The 18,424-nt window shown below is 40.2% G+C and overlaps 2 protein-coding genes across 6 annotated transcripts in view; both read left to right on the forward strand.

Moving 5' to 3' along the window:
• The window catches only part of nipbla (NIPBL cohesin loading factor a), a 34,361-nt gene extending 26,278 nt beyond the window's left edge, over positions 1 to 8,083 (forward strand). For all 5 annotated transcript variants that reach the window (XM_034090485.1, XM_034090484.1, XM_034090488.1 and 2 more), the window contains 19 exons: positions 106 to 252; positions 1,005 to 1,139; positions 1,316 to 1,414; positions 1,522 to 1,575; positions 1,754 to 1,862; positions 2,029 to 2,159; positions 2,413 to 2,553; positions 2,694 to 2,787; positions 3,002 to 3,156; positions 3,380 to 3,470; positions 3,647 to 3,820; positions 3,944 to 4,134; positions 4,285 to 4,392; positions 4,562 to 4,762; positions 5,336 to 5,482; positions 5,595 to 5,950; positions 6,088 to 6,262; positions 6,541 to 6,738; positions 6,833 to 8,083. In XM_034090485.1, coding sequence (XP_033946376.1) covers positions 106 to 252; positions 1,005 to 1,139; positions 1,316 to 1,414; positions 1,522 to 1,575; positions 1,754 to 1,862; positions 2,029 to 2,159; positions 2,413 to 2,553; positions 2,694 to 2,787; positions 3,002 to 3,156; positions 3,380 to 3,470; positions 3,647 to 3,820; positions 3,944 to 4,134; positions 4,285 to 4,392; positions 4,562 to 4,762; positions 5,336 to 5,482; positions 5,595 to 5,950; positions 6,088 to 6,262; positions 6,541 to 6,738; positions 6,833 to 7,180 — 3,054 coding nt within the window. In that variant the 3' untranslated portion in view covers positions 7,181 to 8,083. The remainder of the gene's footprint in view (positions 1 to 105; positions 253 to 1,004; positions 1,140 to 1,315; positions 1,415 to 1,521; positions 1,576 to 1,753; positions 1,863 to 2,028; positions 2,160 to 2,412; positions 2,554 to 2,693; positions 2,788 to 3,001; positions 3,157 to 3,379; positions 3,471 to 3,646; positions 3,821 to 3,943; positions 4,135 to 4,284; positions 4,393 to 4,561; positions 4,763 to 5,335; positions 5,483 to 5,594; positions 5,951 to 6,087; positions 6,263 to 6,540; positions 6,739 to 6,832) is intronic.
• A 1,474-nt stretch (positions 8,084 to 9,557) lies between these two features.
• Positions 9,558 to 18,006, forward strand: ndc80 (NDC80 kinetochore complex component). Its single transcript, XM_034091159.2, has 17 exons — positions 9,558 to 9,803; positions 10,287 to 10,385; positions 10,885 to 10,971; positions 11,363 to 11,489; positions 11,913 to 12,085; positions 12,546 to 12,648; positions 12,770 to 12,853; positions 13,070 to 13,163; positions 13,349 to 13,449; positions 14,855 to 14,999; positions 15,449 to 15,654; positions 16,087 to 16,230; positions 16,422 to 16,511; positions 16,628 to 16,720; positions 16,915 to 17,045; positions 17,220 to 17,322; positions 17,531 to 18,006. The coding sequence occupies exons 1-17, from the start codon at positions 9,796 to 9,798 to the stop codon at positions 17,645 to 17,647; spliced, it is 1,905 nt and encodes a 634-aa protein (XP_033947050.1). The 5' UTR covers positions 9,558 to 9,795; the 3' UTR covers positions 17,648 to 18,006.
• Positions 18,007 to 18,424: the final 418 nt, after the last annotated feature.

Genomic DNA, 18,424 nt, shown 5'->3' on the forward strand with positions numbered 1-18,424 from the left:
ACATCATGTGGCTTCTTGTTACTTTATTGCTCTGTCAAAAGTTCTGTCCTATGCTATCATGTATGCAAGTGCTATATTCTGACACACTCTTCTCCACTTCTGCAGTCCGACATGCAGCGGGGCGTCCACGGCCGTTTGATGGACAACTCTACCAGTGTGAGGGAGGCAGCTGTGGAGCTGCTGGGCAAATTTGTGCTCAGCAGACCCCAACTCACTGAGCAGTACTATGACATGCTCACAGAGAGGATACTGGTAAGTTACTGAATCTGACTCATTGTAGACACTTTTGTGTTGTAAGGTCTTACAACCATGTGAACTGTCCACATGGTAGAATGCTTACATTTTTGTATTATTTTTGCAGTGGTGTGATGGTACGCAGTGTAATCAAAATGTTGATGTATATTTGTTTTGGTTCAATGCACTCTTTATTACTGTTTTTCGGTTCCTGTGAAGATGCAATTGGAAAAAATGTAGGTCATTGCTATTCCATTTATTAGGATATACCCAGCTGTTTACCATGATGTTAATTACATGACATATTGGCCCCTCTACTAATGTGATCTTAACCATCACACTATCAGCATCATTTACATTGCAAGCTTTTTATTTCTGGTCCCACAGTTTGCATGGAAAAGCACTGCAGGGATTGAGTTTGAAGGAAGTGTTCTTATTGTGTGTTTCAAGTTTGCTTTTGCTTTATGGAAATAATGAAATGAGGAACCAGTTTAATCGCAGGATGCAGTCTAGTATTAACAAAGAACATTGTGAAGGTGGTGGCACTATAAGCTGTCATTTCGAAACACCATCTAACACACAAGCTCTGCACTAAGTCTTTGTACTCGGCTCCTGACAAGTGAACATACTGAAATTGTTGTGCCTGTTGTCATGGAAATGATCAAGAGGGTTCATGAGAAGTTCACTCTTCATTACGGTCTGAAGCTGCCACCTATTGGTAGAAAAATGGCATTGCACCCCATTCAGAAGTGTTTGTTTATGATACACAGGACACTGGTATCAGCGTAAGAAAACGAGTGATCAAGATCCTCAGAGACATCTGCCTGGAGCAGCCCACCTTCAGTAAGATAACTGAGATGTGTGTGAGGATGATCCGCAGGGTCAATGACGAGGAAGGAATCAAGGTATGGATCCACTGCACCTTTTGTCTGTTCAAAATGTATCATTACTCATCAATTTGTTTTTCTTTCATTTTTAAGATACAATGCTCTGTGTTCAAATATATGGATCGCAAAACCTTTGAAAGATATGATCTAAGGTATAGATTTAAACTGAAGACGTGAACTTGTTTGCTTTATAGAAATTGGTGAATGAAACATTCCAGAAGTTGTGGTTTACTCCGACTCCCGCCAATGACAAAGTATCCATGACCAGAAAGATCCTCAACATTACTGATGTGGTAAGTTTGGCTGACTTCCCAGTTTGTTGGAAGCCAACAACAGTGTGCTCTGTGGTGAAGTTTGGCCAGGGAATCTTCGATTGTCATGAGTCTGATTTGTTCTTCAGGTTTCAGCGTGTCGAGACACCGGCTATGACTGGTTTGAACAGCTTCTTCAGAATGTAAGTATTTGATGTTTGTCTACCCTCCCTCCCAAATGTAAAGCGTCTTTGGGTTCAAGAAAAGCGCTATAGAAATAAAATATATTATTATTATTATTTTGTGTCGTAGCTTCGTCTAACGGGAATTATCTGGATGTTTAAAAACGTTTTTAAATGAACATTGTCTCTTTTGCTCTAGCTTCTAAAGTCTGAAGAGGATGCAACGTATAAACCAGCCAAAAAGGCCTGTGTGCAGCTGGTTGACAATCTAGTGGAGCACATCCTCAAATACGAGGAATCTCTTTCAGGTATGCAGGTTTATCCTTTTTTTCATCAAATTAAACTTTCCAAAAATGCAGCAGTTGATTTTCTTTCAGAACGCTATCTATACTTACAGTTTAGCCAATCATTGCCCTGCAGTAGGTTTGATTTTAGTTAAAATGTTAATTAATGCATTCCATTTTGACTCTGCAGAGAACAAAGGTGTAAACTCAACACGGCTAGTGTCGTGCATCACCACCTTGTACTTATTCAGCAAGATCAGGGCCCAGCTCATGGTCAAACATGCCATGACCATGCAACCCTACCTGACCACAAAGTGTAACGTAAGTTGTGCATACTAAATCCATTTTTGTTGTTGATGAATATACAAAGCAATACTCCTAATCTACTTGCATAATATGTTCTTTTACAACAGAACAGAGAAACTTGCACAAAGAATTCACTGCCTAATCCAGAGATTGATTTCAGGAACGATCTTTCTGATTGGCAATAGTAGAGTTCCCCAAACAAGTCGATGTTGGTTGGGATCCATCAGAGCTTTCCCAATGAATAACTCTTTTATTGTTTCAACCTCAGACTGCCAATGACTTCATGGTCATCTGTAACGTGGCCAAGATCTTGGAGCTTGTGGTTCCTCTGATGGAGCATCCCAGTGAGACTTACCTGGCCACCATCGAAGAAGACCTCATGAAGCTCATCATCAAATATGGCATGACGGTGCGTGGTTGTGGCTTTTTATCAATCATATGGGGGGGGGCACCATTGTGGACCCATGTTGACTTAGTAACATTTTATAATTGAAGTGTGAATGGTGTTGTTAAGGAGATGAATTGATGGTCCTCCTTCCTTTTCTCCAGGTGGTCCAACACTGTGTGAGCTGTCTCGGAGCTGTTGTCAACAAAGTCACGCACAACTATAAGTTTGTGTGGGCTTGCTTCAACAGATTCTATGGTGAGACATACAGTTAGAAATGTTGACCTTCCATGTTCTGTTTTTGCAACAGTTTGCCTGCAGTTTAAGATGTCACCCATACCAACAAAGTTCAACTTTAGTTTAAACTTTTAAAACGACATATCATGTTATCATTGGATCTATTCTCGAGATGAAAACTGTTAAAAAAAACTAAATTAGGAGTCACCAAAAATGTTTTAATGTGTTTTTGCAGGTGCACTTAACAAGCTGAAGGTGCAGCATCACGAGGATCCCAACAGCACCACGCTGGTAGCAAACAAGCCCTTCCTGCTGCGATCGCTCTTCACTGTGGGGGCCCTGGCTCGGCACTTTGACTTTGATCTGGAGGAGTTCAAAGGCACCAACAAAGTAGGCCGATTTTATAATATCACACATTTGAAATTAAAACTGTGAAAGCTATCGATTGTAGCTGTAAGTCTATTTATTGTTGTTTTGCTTTTAGACACGGATAGAGAAAGTGTAGGGAATGCTTTGATGTGAAACCAAAGCCTTTGCTCTACCACCTTTATTGCTGCTTCAACAAATGATTTAACCTACAACTCTTATAACTATGTCTGTGTGTTGTGAACAGGTTGTCATCAAGGAGAAAGTTCTTGAGCTGCTGGTTTACTTCACCAAACATGAAGACGAGGAGGTCAAAACCAAAGCCATCATCGGCTTAGGCAAGAACACTTTTTTTTCCATATACAATAAAGTTGTTGCTAAGTCTCTGTCAGTGTCAACTTGTACAGGGCTGAAATGGAAAGACGGGCTATGTGTTAGAAGCCGACGCTCTAGTCCCAGCAGATGGATGTACATTGTTTGCTTGTTTTTTCATGTCTTTATTCTTTTCTCTTAGGCTTCCTTGTGATCATGCATCCCAGCCAGATGTTTATGCCTGAGGTGAAGAATTTGTACAACGGCATCCTGGCTGACAGGGCCTCCTCCATCAACCTCAAAATCCAGATCCTTAAAAACCTCCAGACATATCTTCAGGAGGAAGACACGCGGATGCAGTACGCAGACAGAGATTGTAAGTGAAGCTGTGTTTGTTACTGTACTTTAAGGTTTGTTGATTTAACACTGCAGTGTTACATTCTCTTACAGCATATCCGCAAGGTGCAGGTTAATTAGATCATATTTTGGGTCCTTGCAGGGAAGAAACTGTCCAAACAGGAGGATCTGAAGGAGATGGGAGACATCTCATCAGGGATGAGCAGCTCCATCATGCAGCTTTATCTGAAACAGGTGTTGGAGGCGTTCTTCCACACCCAGTCCAGTGTACGGCACTTTGCTCTCAACGTCATCGCTCTCACACTCAACCAGGGTCTCATCCATCCTGTACAGGTAAGACATGAAAGCCGGAAGCTGTCAAACCACCCCACCTCTTGTGATAAATAATAAAGTTACATTGTAATAACTCATTTAGCAGAATAAATCAACAGTAATATGAACATAAGCATGTGAACATCACATATTTGTTTTCCCTGTCTGCAGTGTGTACCCTACCTCATTGCAATGGGAACAGACCCAGAGGGCAGCATGAGGATCAAATCTGACCAGCAGCTGGTGGAGATTGACAAGAAGTACACGGGATTCATCCATGTGAGTCCTTGTTCAGTGTTGTCCAGTTTAAAAATAACACGGCAAGATTCTAAACGACAATACAATGTAGATGGATCTTCTGTAGGGCTGGAGATTGCTGAAATATATTTCAGCAATTGTCTGGATAACTAAGTCTGTAACACTTTTCTTTCAACATATTTTTTCACAGATGAAGGCAGTTGCTGGGATGAAGATGTCGTACAACTTGCAGCAGGCCATCGAATCGTCTCGCAGGAACATCATAAGAGGATTCAGACAGGAGGAGACGACCACCGCTCTCTGCGCCCACCTCTTCTCTATGATCCGGGGGAACCGGCAGCACCGGAGGGCTTTCCTCATCTCGCTGCTGAACCTCTTCGATGACAGTTCTGTGAGTAAACCTGGGTTCCTCTCTCCTAATTAGCAACATGCTAGGACAGGGGTCGGTAACCCGCGGCTCTTTAAGCCCTCTGCTCTGGCTCCCTTGAGCTTAGGCAAAAATAAGAAGGAAAGAAAATAAAAATATTTGTAGGACCATTTTGTTGCACGGTTGAAAATGTTTCGTATCTTGTATTTTGAGGTGATACTGTGACACATAAAAAAAAAACCGGTTTTAATTAGGTCAACCAAATACAACTTTATAAGCTATCAAATATGTTTTGCGGCTCCAGACAAAAGAAATTGGTGGAAAAGGGGGAAAAATGGCTCTTGGTCAAAAAGGTTGCAGACCCCTGTGCTAGGAGAACATTTCTTAGAGATACAGATAACCGCACTGATTGTAAAGCAAAACCTTTTATACATAGACAAAAAACACACTGGTGTTGCAAAATGTTAAATCCCACTCTTTTACTGTCTTGCAAATGTAATAAGAATTTTTATTTGTAGCATGTATGAATTAAATTCTAGTAGATGAATACTAAGAAGAGAGTGTTACTTACCATGGAGCAATGCTTTCTTTCTGCAGAGGACGGAAGTGAACATGCTGCTGTTTGTAGCAGACAACCTCGCCTGTTTCCCATACCAGAGCCAGGAGGAGCCTCTCTTCATTATGCACCACATAGACATCACCCTGTCTGTGTCCGGCAGCAACTTGTTGCAAACCTTCAAAGAGGTTGGGTAGCATTTTTTTAAAGTAGTTTTCCCATAGATTAAATACAAAAATGTAAACTTTTCTTTTTATCGTGAAGCATTTATATAGATTGTTCTTCCTTTTCCCTTTCCAGCTTCTGCTAAAGGAGCCACGGCGTAAGGAGAAGAAGATAAAGGTGTTGAAGCAAATGTCAGATGGGGAGGATGAGGAGGAAAAGAGTCATTGTGATTCTCCCAGGAGCAATGAGGAAGGAAACAATGAAAATGAAGATGTGGTACGGCGGCCTAAAAAGGCCAAAAAACCTGTTCCAGAGTCGGAGAGCTCAGAATCCGATCTGGAGGATTTGGATTTGGAGGATGTGGAAAAAGTGATGAGGCTCCTCCCAGACAATCCCATAGGTCTCTTGGACTTTGCTAACTCTGTTCAGGGCATCTTGTTGCTTCTGGTGCTCAAACAGCATCTGAAGAACCAATATGGATTCTCTGATGGGTAAGATCTTTTGTAATATGTATTTCTTCATAGACTTTTTCTAAATTAAGACATCTACTTTTGTATGTGTTGATTAGTTCGATCAATTCAAACCTTTAGTCGCATTAGAAACTCAAAATGTTTTGATCTTTCAACAGCAAAATTCAGAAGTACTCTCCAACAGAGTCAGCCAAGGTGTACGATAAGGCGGTGAACAGAAAAAACACTGTTGTCTTCCACCCGCGACAAACCATCGACTTCATCTCCAACAACATGTTTCGTGCCACACTGTCAAACGATGTCAAGAGGCGAATTGTCCGACAGTACCTAGATGTAAGCATTGAAGCTATTACAGACTTTCTTTGCCAATATTTTATGTACGTCATCGTGAAAGTGAATCTGCTTTTGGTCTACTCACAAGTTACCAAGATATAAATACTAAATTGTTTCTAATTATTTAATAAATGTTCAGTGCTGGCTGTAGTTTGCCCTTGAAATCATTCAATACCTGTACATGACTTGTGCTGTTACTTCCACTATATTCTGTCACGTTTGCTGTTGTGTGTGAAACCTGCATCTGAAAGACCGTTTTGATCTGTTCTCTCCGACAGTTCAAGGTTCTCATGGAACATCTGGACCCAGACGAGGAGGATGAGGAGGGAGAAGCGTCTGCCAGCGCTAACATCAGAAACAAAGCCATAAGCGCCCTCCTGGGAGGCTCCGGCCCCATGTCGGGACCCAGCCCTCGCAACCAGGCTGGACCAGAGACTGATGACGACTACAGTGATGGCGACGAAAAGACCCCAGGGGTGAGAGAAACGGATACACACACCATCTATAAAATACAATTTCGAATACGGGGGGAAATAATGCAACCCTTTTTTTCTTTTGTCATCCCTGCAGTCCTCTCGAAGGTCAAGGCGAGCAGTTGACTCCATGAACGAGATAGTGGAGTCCATGGATGTGATTGCTCTTTGCTGTCCGAAATACAAGGACCGGCCGCAAATAGCTCGAGTCATCCAGAAGACCTCCAATGGATACAGCATCCACTGGATGGCCGGCTCCTACTCGGGGCCCTGGGCAGACGCCAAGAAACGCGATGGCCGCAAACAGGTGCCTTGGGTGGACACTATTAAGGAGTCGGACATCATTTACAAGAAGATTGCCATGACCAGCAACCACAAACTGAGCAACAAAGTAGTACAGACTTTACGCTCACTGTATGCAGCGCGGGAAGGAGGGGCTAGCTAATGGCTCCCGTGTGATGTTTTTTTTTTCCTTTTGGTCCCCCTTACCCATTTCTACTTTATCAAAATCCTCCTCTTCCCTGCTCCTCCTCCTCCTCCTCAACCTGCCACCTCCAACAACACAGCCAAACTTCACTGGATTCCTACCCTGCTCCTCTTCTTCCTCATTTTTGTAAGAAGGGCAAGAATATTTGACACTACATACTTTTACATGAGTTATTCTTGCAGAAATGAAAAATGACACAAAAGACTTGTTATATTAGAGGGACTGCTCACGTTTTGTTTGTGTACAAGTGCAGAGGATAGGATCCAGAAGGCATTAAAGGAATAATTACCCAAATTATCCCTTAAAAAGGCTATTAGAAAAGAGACCTGGAGGGAAATGTTATGTCAACATTGTTGTGGGAGCTCCTTCGCTGTTGTGCAGCAGATTCTAATCGCTCATTTCTACTCCCACTGTATCATAGTTTAACACAACAAAAAACTAAAATGTTTATATCTCTGAAGACAAAAAAGCTGTAAAAAAAGAATAAAACCTTAAGTGAATGTTGGAAATTAGTCTTTTTGATGTTCTTATTAAAGTGTTTTTGGAGTTTATTATACTACTAGCACCCTGATGGTTTTTTCCTTTTAGCTTTTAGATATTTTATGGAAAAAAAGACCCAAAAAAATAAGATTTTTTTATTTTTGTTCACTTTTATTTGTCCATGCTGTACAATGGCAGAGTCCTCTGGACATAATTTATTCTATTTCGAAATACGCATGCAGTATATGTGGCCTATTGCAGGAAGATATTTTGTAAATGTAGATTTTGTTGTATTAGGTCACCCTAGTAATAAGAGGAAAGGGGATTCATATCCTTTTGGTGGAACAATACTGCAATAAATTTTTCTACTTCTCTTTGTCACTTGTCTGCTCAAGGTGTTAATCTGATCTGTTCATTATATAAATGAAGAAAAGTGTAGGAACTGGATACTGCAAAAACACAGATAGGTCTCAGAGGCTTAATCTGTTTCATCGGAGGGATGGGGAAAGCTTAAAAAAGTATACCAGACAATCCTTTTCTGAATATTTCTATACAATTTAAAACAAAGCAACTACCAGTACCACTTTACAATAAGACTACCATTATAAAGGGTTTACGAATAGTTTGTAATTCATTTATTAATTAGGTTGTGAACACTATCATTATTAAGCTTTTATAAGACATGAGATAAACAGGGCACCGGTGACCGGTTGCTTGCCAAATAGTGAGCCCACATTTATCTGTACTGCTAAGCCTTATATTGGCTACCTAGCTTACTTCGTCTTCATCAGCCAGCATCCTTGGTATCTGTTGTTCACTGAGTTGATTCTCGCTAAGTAGCCAATATAAGGCTTAGTCATCTTGCCAAATAGTGAGCCTGTGTTGATGTATAGAACTGGTTTATAAAGGGTTCTTAATGATTAATAAAGTGTTTACATTACAACCTAATTATAAACCCTTTATGAATCCTTTATAAGGGTAGTCTTATTGTAAAGTGGTACACTTTTTTGTATTGTGTCCACCAGGGAATCATGCTACACAACTATGGGAAACAGTCTCCTAACATAATTTATTGTGTATGGTACTGTCATTATATTGGATAATTGTATACAAGCTGCATTTAAATCTGTCAAATCAAACTTGTCAGACACTTATTTGTATTAAGTGATGGAATGTAACTTTGTTTTCTACTTAAGTATACATTGTTCTATTTTATTCTACTTCATAATTCTACCCAACATTTTGGAGTTAAAACATTTAGTTTTTACGTAATTACATTTATATGAAACCTCAAATTGATTTGCAAATGTAGATTATCAATACAAAATATAGGCCATTGTACACAATTAGTAGTTTACTTTTGTATCTAGTTTTGATGGTCACAATTTTGTACTTTGACTTGGTTAAGATTTAAAATACAGTACTTCAACCAAAGTTTTCAATATTCTCTTGTTTTAAATACAATCCGTAACACAAATATAAAATGACCAGGCGAGAGAAAAAGGAGAGGAAGCTGATTTATGAAGCCACAAGCAGGTCTTTTAATGGACAAAAAGAAAAAGGCATCCCCAGCCAACTTGCAAAGTAAACTAAGATACAAATATATACTGGAACACATCTCCTAATGATTAACGAAACACAGGTCCACATAGACACCATGCTGCACACATGCAGCCAGAGGAGAAGGAGAGGAGCCACTGCAGCCTTCCTCAGGTCCTTTAAGGAGGCCCTGATTGGGGATTGGGAGCACCTGGAGACAATCAGGGAGAGAGAGACACACACACACACGCGCGCGCACACACACACACACACACACACACACACACACACACACACACACACACACACACACACACACACACACACACACACACACAAGCACCAACTGCGGCACGTAACAGTGGTAAAGTCTACTTGCAGAGCTAGTTACGGAGCATTCTTGGACCTAATGGCTCTCCGTAGTCTGGTGATATGACAGCCTTCCTGTTCCTGCAAAATTCGTATTGTTTTGGCGGGGTCTGTTACCGTTTGTGTCTTCCTCCCTTCGGACGTTTTATTCGATGTTGTAAACATCAACTTTCTTAATACGAACTATGGAGCGGTACGTATTACATTTGCAGTTGGTTTATTCCTGAACGTAATCAGCAAACAGACAGAAAAGATGTAATGATTTTTAGCTCGCCAAAGAAGGTTTTGCCAGTTGCGGTGTTTGTTGTTGACTTTAGCTATAGTTACCTATCTTAACATTAATTGAACCGATGTTATCAATCCTAATAGGTTGTTTTGAGTACGCTTTACTCCATAACAACTATTTTAGATTTAGCAAGAAACCAACGATTTCGGCGTGTAGAGTTTTGTCTAGTTATGTCACTGAACGAGTTTCTAGTTAGCTTGTTAAGCTAGTGCTTACACTGAAATCCGTTACGTTAGCCAGCTGTTGCTCCTGATGATTATTGTTTTAACTGTGGCCAACATTTCCACAATAAAATGCACTTGTATATATTTTGCGGACATTGTGGAACATACGAATAATGTTTATAAATGGTATCCGTTTATTTTGTTCTTGATAATGCTACGTTTCTAGTGGAAGGCAGAGTCGAGCAGTAAGCGGCAGACCATCGGATCTGCCGATGCGCGTGCAAGACACCAACAGAATGAGCATGGTGTATACAACACCAAAGAAGTGGGTTTGATGCAAAAACGTGTTTACATTCATTCGTTTAAGTTGTATAGTTAGCAAAGATACAGGTTTCTTGTGTCGTTTACGGATTACACTCTTATTTGTATGAAGCATACATGTAGTTGGTATAACCTGATGTTAGCCACACCCACACAACTACTTTACAAGATACTTTACTTCTAATAATAGGTTGTATCCACAATATGATATTATATATAAGATAACTTAGTGAGGACTACACTGTTATAGATAGATTGAGATGTTGTGGCTAGCTTCATGTTATTGTATATTACATTAAACTTTAATAACAAACTGGGAGACACTGCAGCTTTATTTTTTAAAGGCTTCATAGATTATATTCTACTTATTTTAGTGTATTATGAACAATGTTTTATGAACCTGTGAGAACTCAGTAAAGTCAGACTAATAGATTAGTGGTACTTTGCCGTAATAGCAGTCATGTGAAACATATACATTTGTTCACAGTTTTGTTTCTTTACAGCAAACAGCCTTCCTTTGGAAAGCTCAACATGCCCAAACCGCAGTCTGGGACCTCTGAGAGGCGGACCAGCTTCTTTGATGCCGCCCGGTATGTGAATAATATTGAAAGAATATCCAAAGTTGCATTACCATGTACTTCTACAATGTAAGTGCTAATACACATATATATAATGCTAAGAATAACAATATATATACATCGGCAATATATACAGGTCCTAATACAACTTAAGTAGTAGTAAGATCAAATAAAGTGGGTCAAATGTTGACTTTGCCTTTATACAGGAATAAAGACTTCAGTACCTGAACATCCTGTGAATATGGCTTTAAAGAGTATAATGCATGTTCTATATGAAACCCTTAGCTGACTGAGGTTTTTATATCTATTAATAGGTTTCTACAATACAATTTAACAGTTTTTTTTGTCAATTAACACAATTCATTTTTGATATTGTGGTGTAATGCTAACATTTTGTCTGCAGAACTAGTGGAGCCAGCATGCCTCGCAACAGCATCATGTCAGGATTTGGAGGAAGTGAAAAGATAAAAGACAGCAGACCTTTGCATGATAAAGCGTTTGTTCAGCAATGCACCAGGCAGCTGCACGAGGTACAAACACTTTATCAGCCCATGTAATGTGTATACACACACACACGAATAGTTGAGTTAGATTTAACATTGCTTCACCCTTTCATATTCAATACATCAAATCCAATGTGTAGGAGATAAAACAAAATTGAAAGACTTTGGTGGTTGAATCTAATTTGGCAGACAGCAACATTTCATTGCATTGAACTGATGACAATTAATGCAACGCCACTACTTTAGCATAAAATAAATATTGGCTGATTTCAGGTATTTGTTTGATTTTTGTATCACTACACTCACACTGATTTAACATCAATCCTTATGGTATCTGATTTGTAGCTTAACCTTTTTTATGTACCTTTCTAAAAACATATAGTTAGTTAATATGAGTAGGAATCTATACCGTTGCCCTGTCCAGTCTGATTCTCTCTTTGGTCTTTCTAGTTCTTGACAGAGCACAGTTACCCAGGCCCCTTGTCAGCCAAGACCCTCGTGTCCCCCTCCACCAAGGAGTTTGTGAAGGTGTTTGAGTTTGTTTACTGTCAGATAGACCCCATGTTTGAGATGCCAAACTCCAAAGTTGAGGAGGAGGTTCCAGCTCTCCTTAAAGCCCTGAGGTAAGATGATGTCATTTTGTTGTAATAAGTACGCATTCATTAATATTACTTTGTTTCGTTTAGTGCCCCACATTGCATATTTTGATGATAAAAAGCACCCGTTGGCTTACCTTGTGTCTTGGGAAGGCACTTTAGTACCACTGCAATATAAAGATTTGGCTGGATTGAAGTAATATTAAAAGAAAGATGAAGAGAAACTATGCATATCAAAAATTCATAGTACAACAAGTCTGAACATGCAAGTAGCTATTTTAATTAGTTGTAGCCTTCCATTTATACATTTTAAGAACTTCAACTTGTAACCGAATATTCCTACACTCTGGTACTTCTACTTAAGTACTTCTCCCACCTCTGTTGGCTTCATATTGATGTTCAGATCGCTGGAGCCATCTCCAATGATCACCTTTCCTTTCTCTCACTCTTTTTTTTTCTCATACAACTCTCTTCTTTTTGGTTGAAGGTATCCATTTGTACTCTCCAAGTCTTCAATGTATTCCGTTGGAGCCCCCCACACCTGGCCTCTGGCCCTCGGTGCTCTCACATGGATGATTGATCATGTCAAGGTGAGAAGCTATAGACCTTTTTCATTTGAAAAGAACAGGCTCATTTGCATAGGAAGCAGAATACATTATTGTAATTTGATAACCTAGTTAAAACCAGTCTTCTGTTTTCTTTCTGTGCCAGATTGTCTCGCATGAGCAGGAGACGCTGTTCCGTGACTTCTGTGATGACGATGAGGACATCGAGGAAGGGTTGGAGTATAACAAGGTACCTCTTTAAGTATGTATGCTTTGGATAAAAGCATCTAACAATTGAAATGTAATGTTTAAACAGCACACAGTGTATTCCAAACCCATTCAGTGTTTTTCCTCTGTATTTCGGACCAAAATCCTCAACATAACTGCACATTATAAGGTTATTCTTATCCGTCTAAATCTAAAGCATGTTGTTTATTCATCTTTATTCTTTGTCTTTACGGTGCAGCTTGTCGAGGACTACTCGGCTGAGGAATACTCCAAGTTCATGAAGGGCGAGGACATGGTTGACGACATGGGGGATGTATTCCTCAATAAACTAAGTAAGCACAGTATCTCTTTATACAATACATTTATTTTTAAACGATTCTTTGCATTCCATAGATATTTGAACAGAATTGAAATGACTTTGTACGTTCAAATTTTGATTTTTAAAACTGGATTTTAGTCCCATTTAAAAGTGTTTTCTAAAACGACAAACAACAAGAATCGTTTGTCTTCACCCCAGCCGAACTTTATAACGTTGACGAAGCCCTGCTGGACTCGATGGAGGAGAAGTACAAAATCCTCGGCACTGAGCTGCATCTACTGGAGAACGACAGCCAGGCGGTAAGGAGACCTTCTATAAAACCATTCCCATTTGTACTGCGTAGATTAGGATTAGAATCTTTATTTCTATTACGGGTTTTTATATAGGCTTAGGGTTATTGCACTGCACAAGTGGAAAGGGTGAAAAACTATCATCGTTGTTAGGAAAAATATCACTCGTCACCGGCTAGGTCTTCAATATCAGGAAGGATACATGTATTTATTATCCTTGCAAGAATGGAAGTAGTCATCACACAGGGCTGCGTGGGACAAATAGTTCCCAGAACTGTGCGGAATACCGGTTCAAAGCAGTATTCAATGTTTAGTTCAGATTAGCTAAGGCCTGCGTAAGCAATAAACATGACAGTCATATGTCTATCTTCTCCATAGAGGCTGAATCATCATGTTAATCGTTGTCACATAGCTATCATATGCCTAAAACAGTGTGTCCTGATGCTCTTCTAAGTAATCATACTTCCTGCTACGTACACGGCTACGTTTATGTTTATTTAGGATCCCCATTAGCTTTTGCTCTCGACAAAAGCTACTCTTCCCGGGGTCCGACACTTGAAACAATTCAACAATAATACAACAACAATAATACAACAACAATAATACAACAACATTCAAGACATAAGTCCTGACATCATTAACAACATCATCAACAATTTCCAACATCATCAACAATCTCATCCACTTTCAATATCAATCTCAGCCAAGATGAGTGCACAAGACCCCCACCAGTACAAAGCATGAGATTAAGTTAGGGCTCACGGCTCACAAGGGTACATGGTCATTAGTAGATGGCCCTTCAATCTCTTCTTGAAAGAGGCTCTGGACTCTATTTCAGCAAGGTAGTTTGGCAATGAGTTCCATTCCTTTATAGCTCTATAAGACACAGAAGATTTCAGGAGATGGGTCCTGGGTGTAGGTGCCCGTAGATGGCCTGATGTAGCTTGTCTAGTCTTATGGTCATGCTCGTCTCTTGTGTGAACTATTTGATCATAAAAATACAATGTTTTTTTGCTAAATTGGAATTTTTTTTAGAAAAGTGATAACACGAGATTGCAGACGTTTCTCAACCGGAAGCCATGATAGGTTTCTATGCATAACTCCAATATGAGTGTGCTTCTAACAGTGGGGAGCTAGTCTGGCAGCCTATGTAGGGCCTTCGTTATCATGTGCTACTCTGATATTAGAAGAGTACATTCAGTATTTTCCCAACAATCGTTAACAAAATAATTGTGCAACAAAATGAAAAGAAGATATTTATGATTATCGAAGGTGCGAAAGTTTAAAGCTAAAGCCAATATACCTTGGCTTTTATGAGGGTGTGCACCCGTTTTATAGTTCTATCAGTAACATGAATATATGTTTAAGCAACAATAAGTCAGATGGATAAGATTCTGTCTCTTCTCCTGGACAGGACCGTCTCACGACCAAGAGGTTGTTAAGAGTGAAGCTGCAGACAGACCTGAAGAATCTCCTGAGTTATCAAAGCAGACTGGATTCCTTCAAAGCAAGCCTGGAGTGCAAATATTCAGAACTGAGTGATGAGCAGGAGACTACTGGTACATATAACATTCAACCAGTTGATAAGCAGGATGCACAGGATCATGGGGGAGATTTCAGTGTTCAGACACCAAGCAGATTCATGTGCTAATATCAAAGCTCATTAAGTTACTGAAACTATGAATTTACATGTTCTTTTTTGGCCTGTCTCTACTCTGTACCAACTAAACAAGGATTCTTCTTAGGAGTTAACTGGACTTCTTGACTGAGATATTTTCTCTGTCTGAATCCTTGTAAAAAAACATTTAACATTCTTGCTTTAAAGAAGTCCCCAGAGAGCACACTTTACTGTGGTTTTAAAACTTCCTACCGTGCGATAGAAACATGTTCTGTCTCTTACTGTCAACACGGGATCATTCAATGCTAACAAAGCTCCCACTGAGCAGCATAGTTCACTACTGAGGTGTGGATGGGGTTTTGAATCATTTTATTCTCTGTCTTCCTGCAGAGAGTCACCTGGAGTCTCTCAAACATGAGCAAAATGAACTGCAGCAACTCCTGAAGAACCAGAAGTTTACTCCAGCTGATGTGGAGAGGATCACCAGAGAGAAGAGAGAGCTCCAGCAGACCATCTCCAGCCTCAGCAAGTCTCTAGAAGACGCTGAGCAGCACAAGTGGAACGAGGAGATCGCCCTGGCCAAATTCAACGAAAAGGTATGAGCATCTAGTAGGCATACTTAATGACATAGTTGGGATTAAAATGGTATTTTGTGTTTGTGGCTGCCAAAGATTGATAATTGTGTGTGTGTGTGTGTGTGTGTGTGTGTGTGTGTGTGTGTGTGTGTGTGTGTGTGTGTGTGTGTGTGTGTGTGTGTGTGTGTGTGTGTGTGTGTGTGTGTGTGTGTGTGTGTGTGTGTGTGTGTGTGTGTGTGTGTGTGTGTGTGTGTGTGTGTGTGTGTGTGTGTGTGTGTGTGTGTGTGTGTGTGTGTGTGTGTGTGTGTGTGTGTGTGTGTGTGTGTGTGTGTGTGTGTGTGTGTGTGTGTGTGTGTGTGTGTGTGTGTGTGTGTGTGTGTGTGTGTGTGTGTGTGTGTGTGTGTGTGTGTGTGTGTGTGTGTGTGTGTGTGTGTGTGTGTGTGTGTGATCCAGGCGGAGCTGAAGGTGGCAGAATACCACAAGCTGGCCCGTAAACTGAAGCTGATCCCGCTGTCTGCAGAGAACGCCTGCGGTCATGACTTTGAGATCAGGCTTTTTGAGTCGTGCACCATGGATCAGCATAAAGTTAAGATACAGGTACTGCCAAGATTCAATTCAGATACATTGAGTATGATCAAAGCTGGCTTATTATACCTATACTAATGTCATTTGGAGCTTTGATACATTTAATGTTATCAGGTGGAAATGATATTCGATTTTCTTTTTTCGTCAAAAATGAAAGGTGTGTGTTCTGCGTCCTTGTTCTGATCTTTGCGGTGTGTTTGTAGATGCTCCTGAGAAAGCTGGTCGGTAACGTGGAGGAGGAGAACAGTCGCCTAGCCAACATGAAACATAGTTTAGAAGAGTTTTATGAACAGGTAAAAACATCCTTATTGTTTTGCGATGCTAACTTTTTCCTTTACTGGCACACATTATTACAAAAGTTTCTATTTTTTCCATCTCAATTGTCCATTTTCATGTGTGTCTTTTTTAGGTTGGTTGTAACATCTTGGACAAGTCAAATGACCTGAAGAATCTCAAAGAGCAGATCCGCAAGGTCGATGAGCGGCTGGATTCTGTCATGCAGGTAAAGTCCATGTAGTTCACGCTCATGCTTCAGGTAGAACACATCTAGTGACCCAACCACATGTCAACAAGATTAACTATGTCCGTGTCAATCCAGCATTGAACGGTTTGTCTTCAAGGCAGAAAAACAGGAATATGAAACATTTTCAAATATTTGAAGCACACAATGTTTCCTGTTTGCTTGTGTCTGTGTAGGAGTCGGCACAGGAGGAGCAGGACTGGGCCACTGAGATGGAGACAGTGGAAAACCATCGCGATATTCTGAAGAAGAAAGTTACGTATGGATACGACGAGGCCGTGCTGCAACTGAAGGCAGCACAACAACAGTGAGTAACTGACGATACTGTTTATATGCTGTGGCCATCACACAACACAACATTATCAAAAGCCCCCTCCTAAATACTGTTTCTGCACTAAACATTTTTTTATTTTAAAAAGGAATTGGCGCTCCGGGTTTCTGTTTTTTCTGTTATAGAATATAACACTTGTTTATTTTCCAGGTACCACCTGGTGCTGCAGGAGACCAATGAGGAGAGGCGAACTGTAGCAAACAACCTTGCGTCTGTATTTACCACAGCTGCCAACCACCTGTCAGTCACAGAGGTAACCTTCTTACTCTACACCCGCCTCCTAATCTATTTCTAAGGAATACTTCAATCAGTTTTAGCATGCAAATAAACTACATATTGTTTTATTTATACAGTATATAGTGTATTGGTCTGATGCATCATTATTCAGGTTGCATCAACACCTGTATTTACATTACTGTGTGTACGATAACCCATTGGTGTGTGTGGTTGTGCTACAACAGAAGTGCATGGAGGACCTACACATCAGAGTGCAGCGTATCTGCTCCAAGGCTGTGGAGGAAGATGACGCCGCTATACAGAAGCTGGGGGACATTTCCAAGAGATTCACGGCCAGATAACTCAAGAGACTATGGAAGCGTGGGGAGCTTTATCTGACATTTGTCTTCTTAAATTGTTTGTGTTCGAAAAAAGTGCTCCATCCAGAAAAAGGTTTTGAAGTCTAGATGCATGTCGTTCACTTACCCTGTACATGTTCCAGGTGTTCACGTTGGGCACATAACTCAAGAGACTATGGAAGCGTGGGGAGCTTTATCTGACATTTGTGTTCTGAAATTGTTTGTCTTTTATATTTAGATTCTGATTCATTAGTTCATAATCGTTCACTTACCCTGTATTAACATGTTCCAGCTTTTCACGCTGGTCTTTTGTGTCATTCTTTGACACATCTCAGTTTTTTAAATTATTAAACTCTTGTATACTAAATAAAAACGACTTATTACTTGTGCCCAAAGAAACATATTTAGATTTATAAGAACACATGACCAAGCCTTTTTGTGATTGGTCTACAGACAAACTTTGGGTAAGTATCTAATAGTACAACCTTTTAGATTCTCAGATCACATAAAGAATCACACTTATTAAAAGTTGTGACATTTTTTCATTACATTGCATTACATATATCTCTCTTTCGACTCCACCTCGAGCGATAGAATTACTAACAAAGCACTTGTATACTAATAAAGGACTGGCTTACCTAAAGCCAGTTGAGTAGCACTTGAAATGTTTTTGCTCTATGAAACCTGGGGCCTATACTACGAAGCTGGTTCAACCTAACCTGGATATGTTTGAGTTAGCCGGTTGGCCTAATCCAAAACATACGCGCTCTCGCTAAACTG

The sequence above is a fragment of the Pseudochaenichthys georgianus genome, chromosome 9 (genome assembly GCF_902827115.2).
Source record: "Pseudochaenichthys georgianus chromosome 9, fPseGeo1.2, whole genome shotgun sequence".
Taxonomy (NCBI): Eukaryota; Metazoa; Chordata; class Actinopteri; order Perciformes; family Channichthyidae; genus Pseudochaenichthys; species Pseudochaenichthys georgianus.

What these genes read in the sequence shown, in the direction of transcription:
- ndc80 (XM_034091159.2), top strand. An exon ending in TGATGAGCAGGAGACTACTG is followed by an intron (nt 15,000 to 15,448) that starts GTACATATAACA and finishes GTCTTCCTGCAG; the next exon opens with AGAGTCACCTGGAGTCTCTC. An exon ending in TAGAAGAGTTTTATGAACAG is followed by an intron (nt 16,512 to 16,627) that starts GTAAAAACATCC and finishes TGTCTTTTTTAG; the next exon opens with GTTGGTTGTAACATCTTGGA.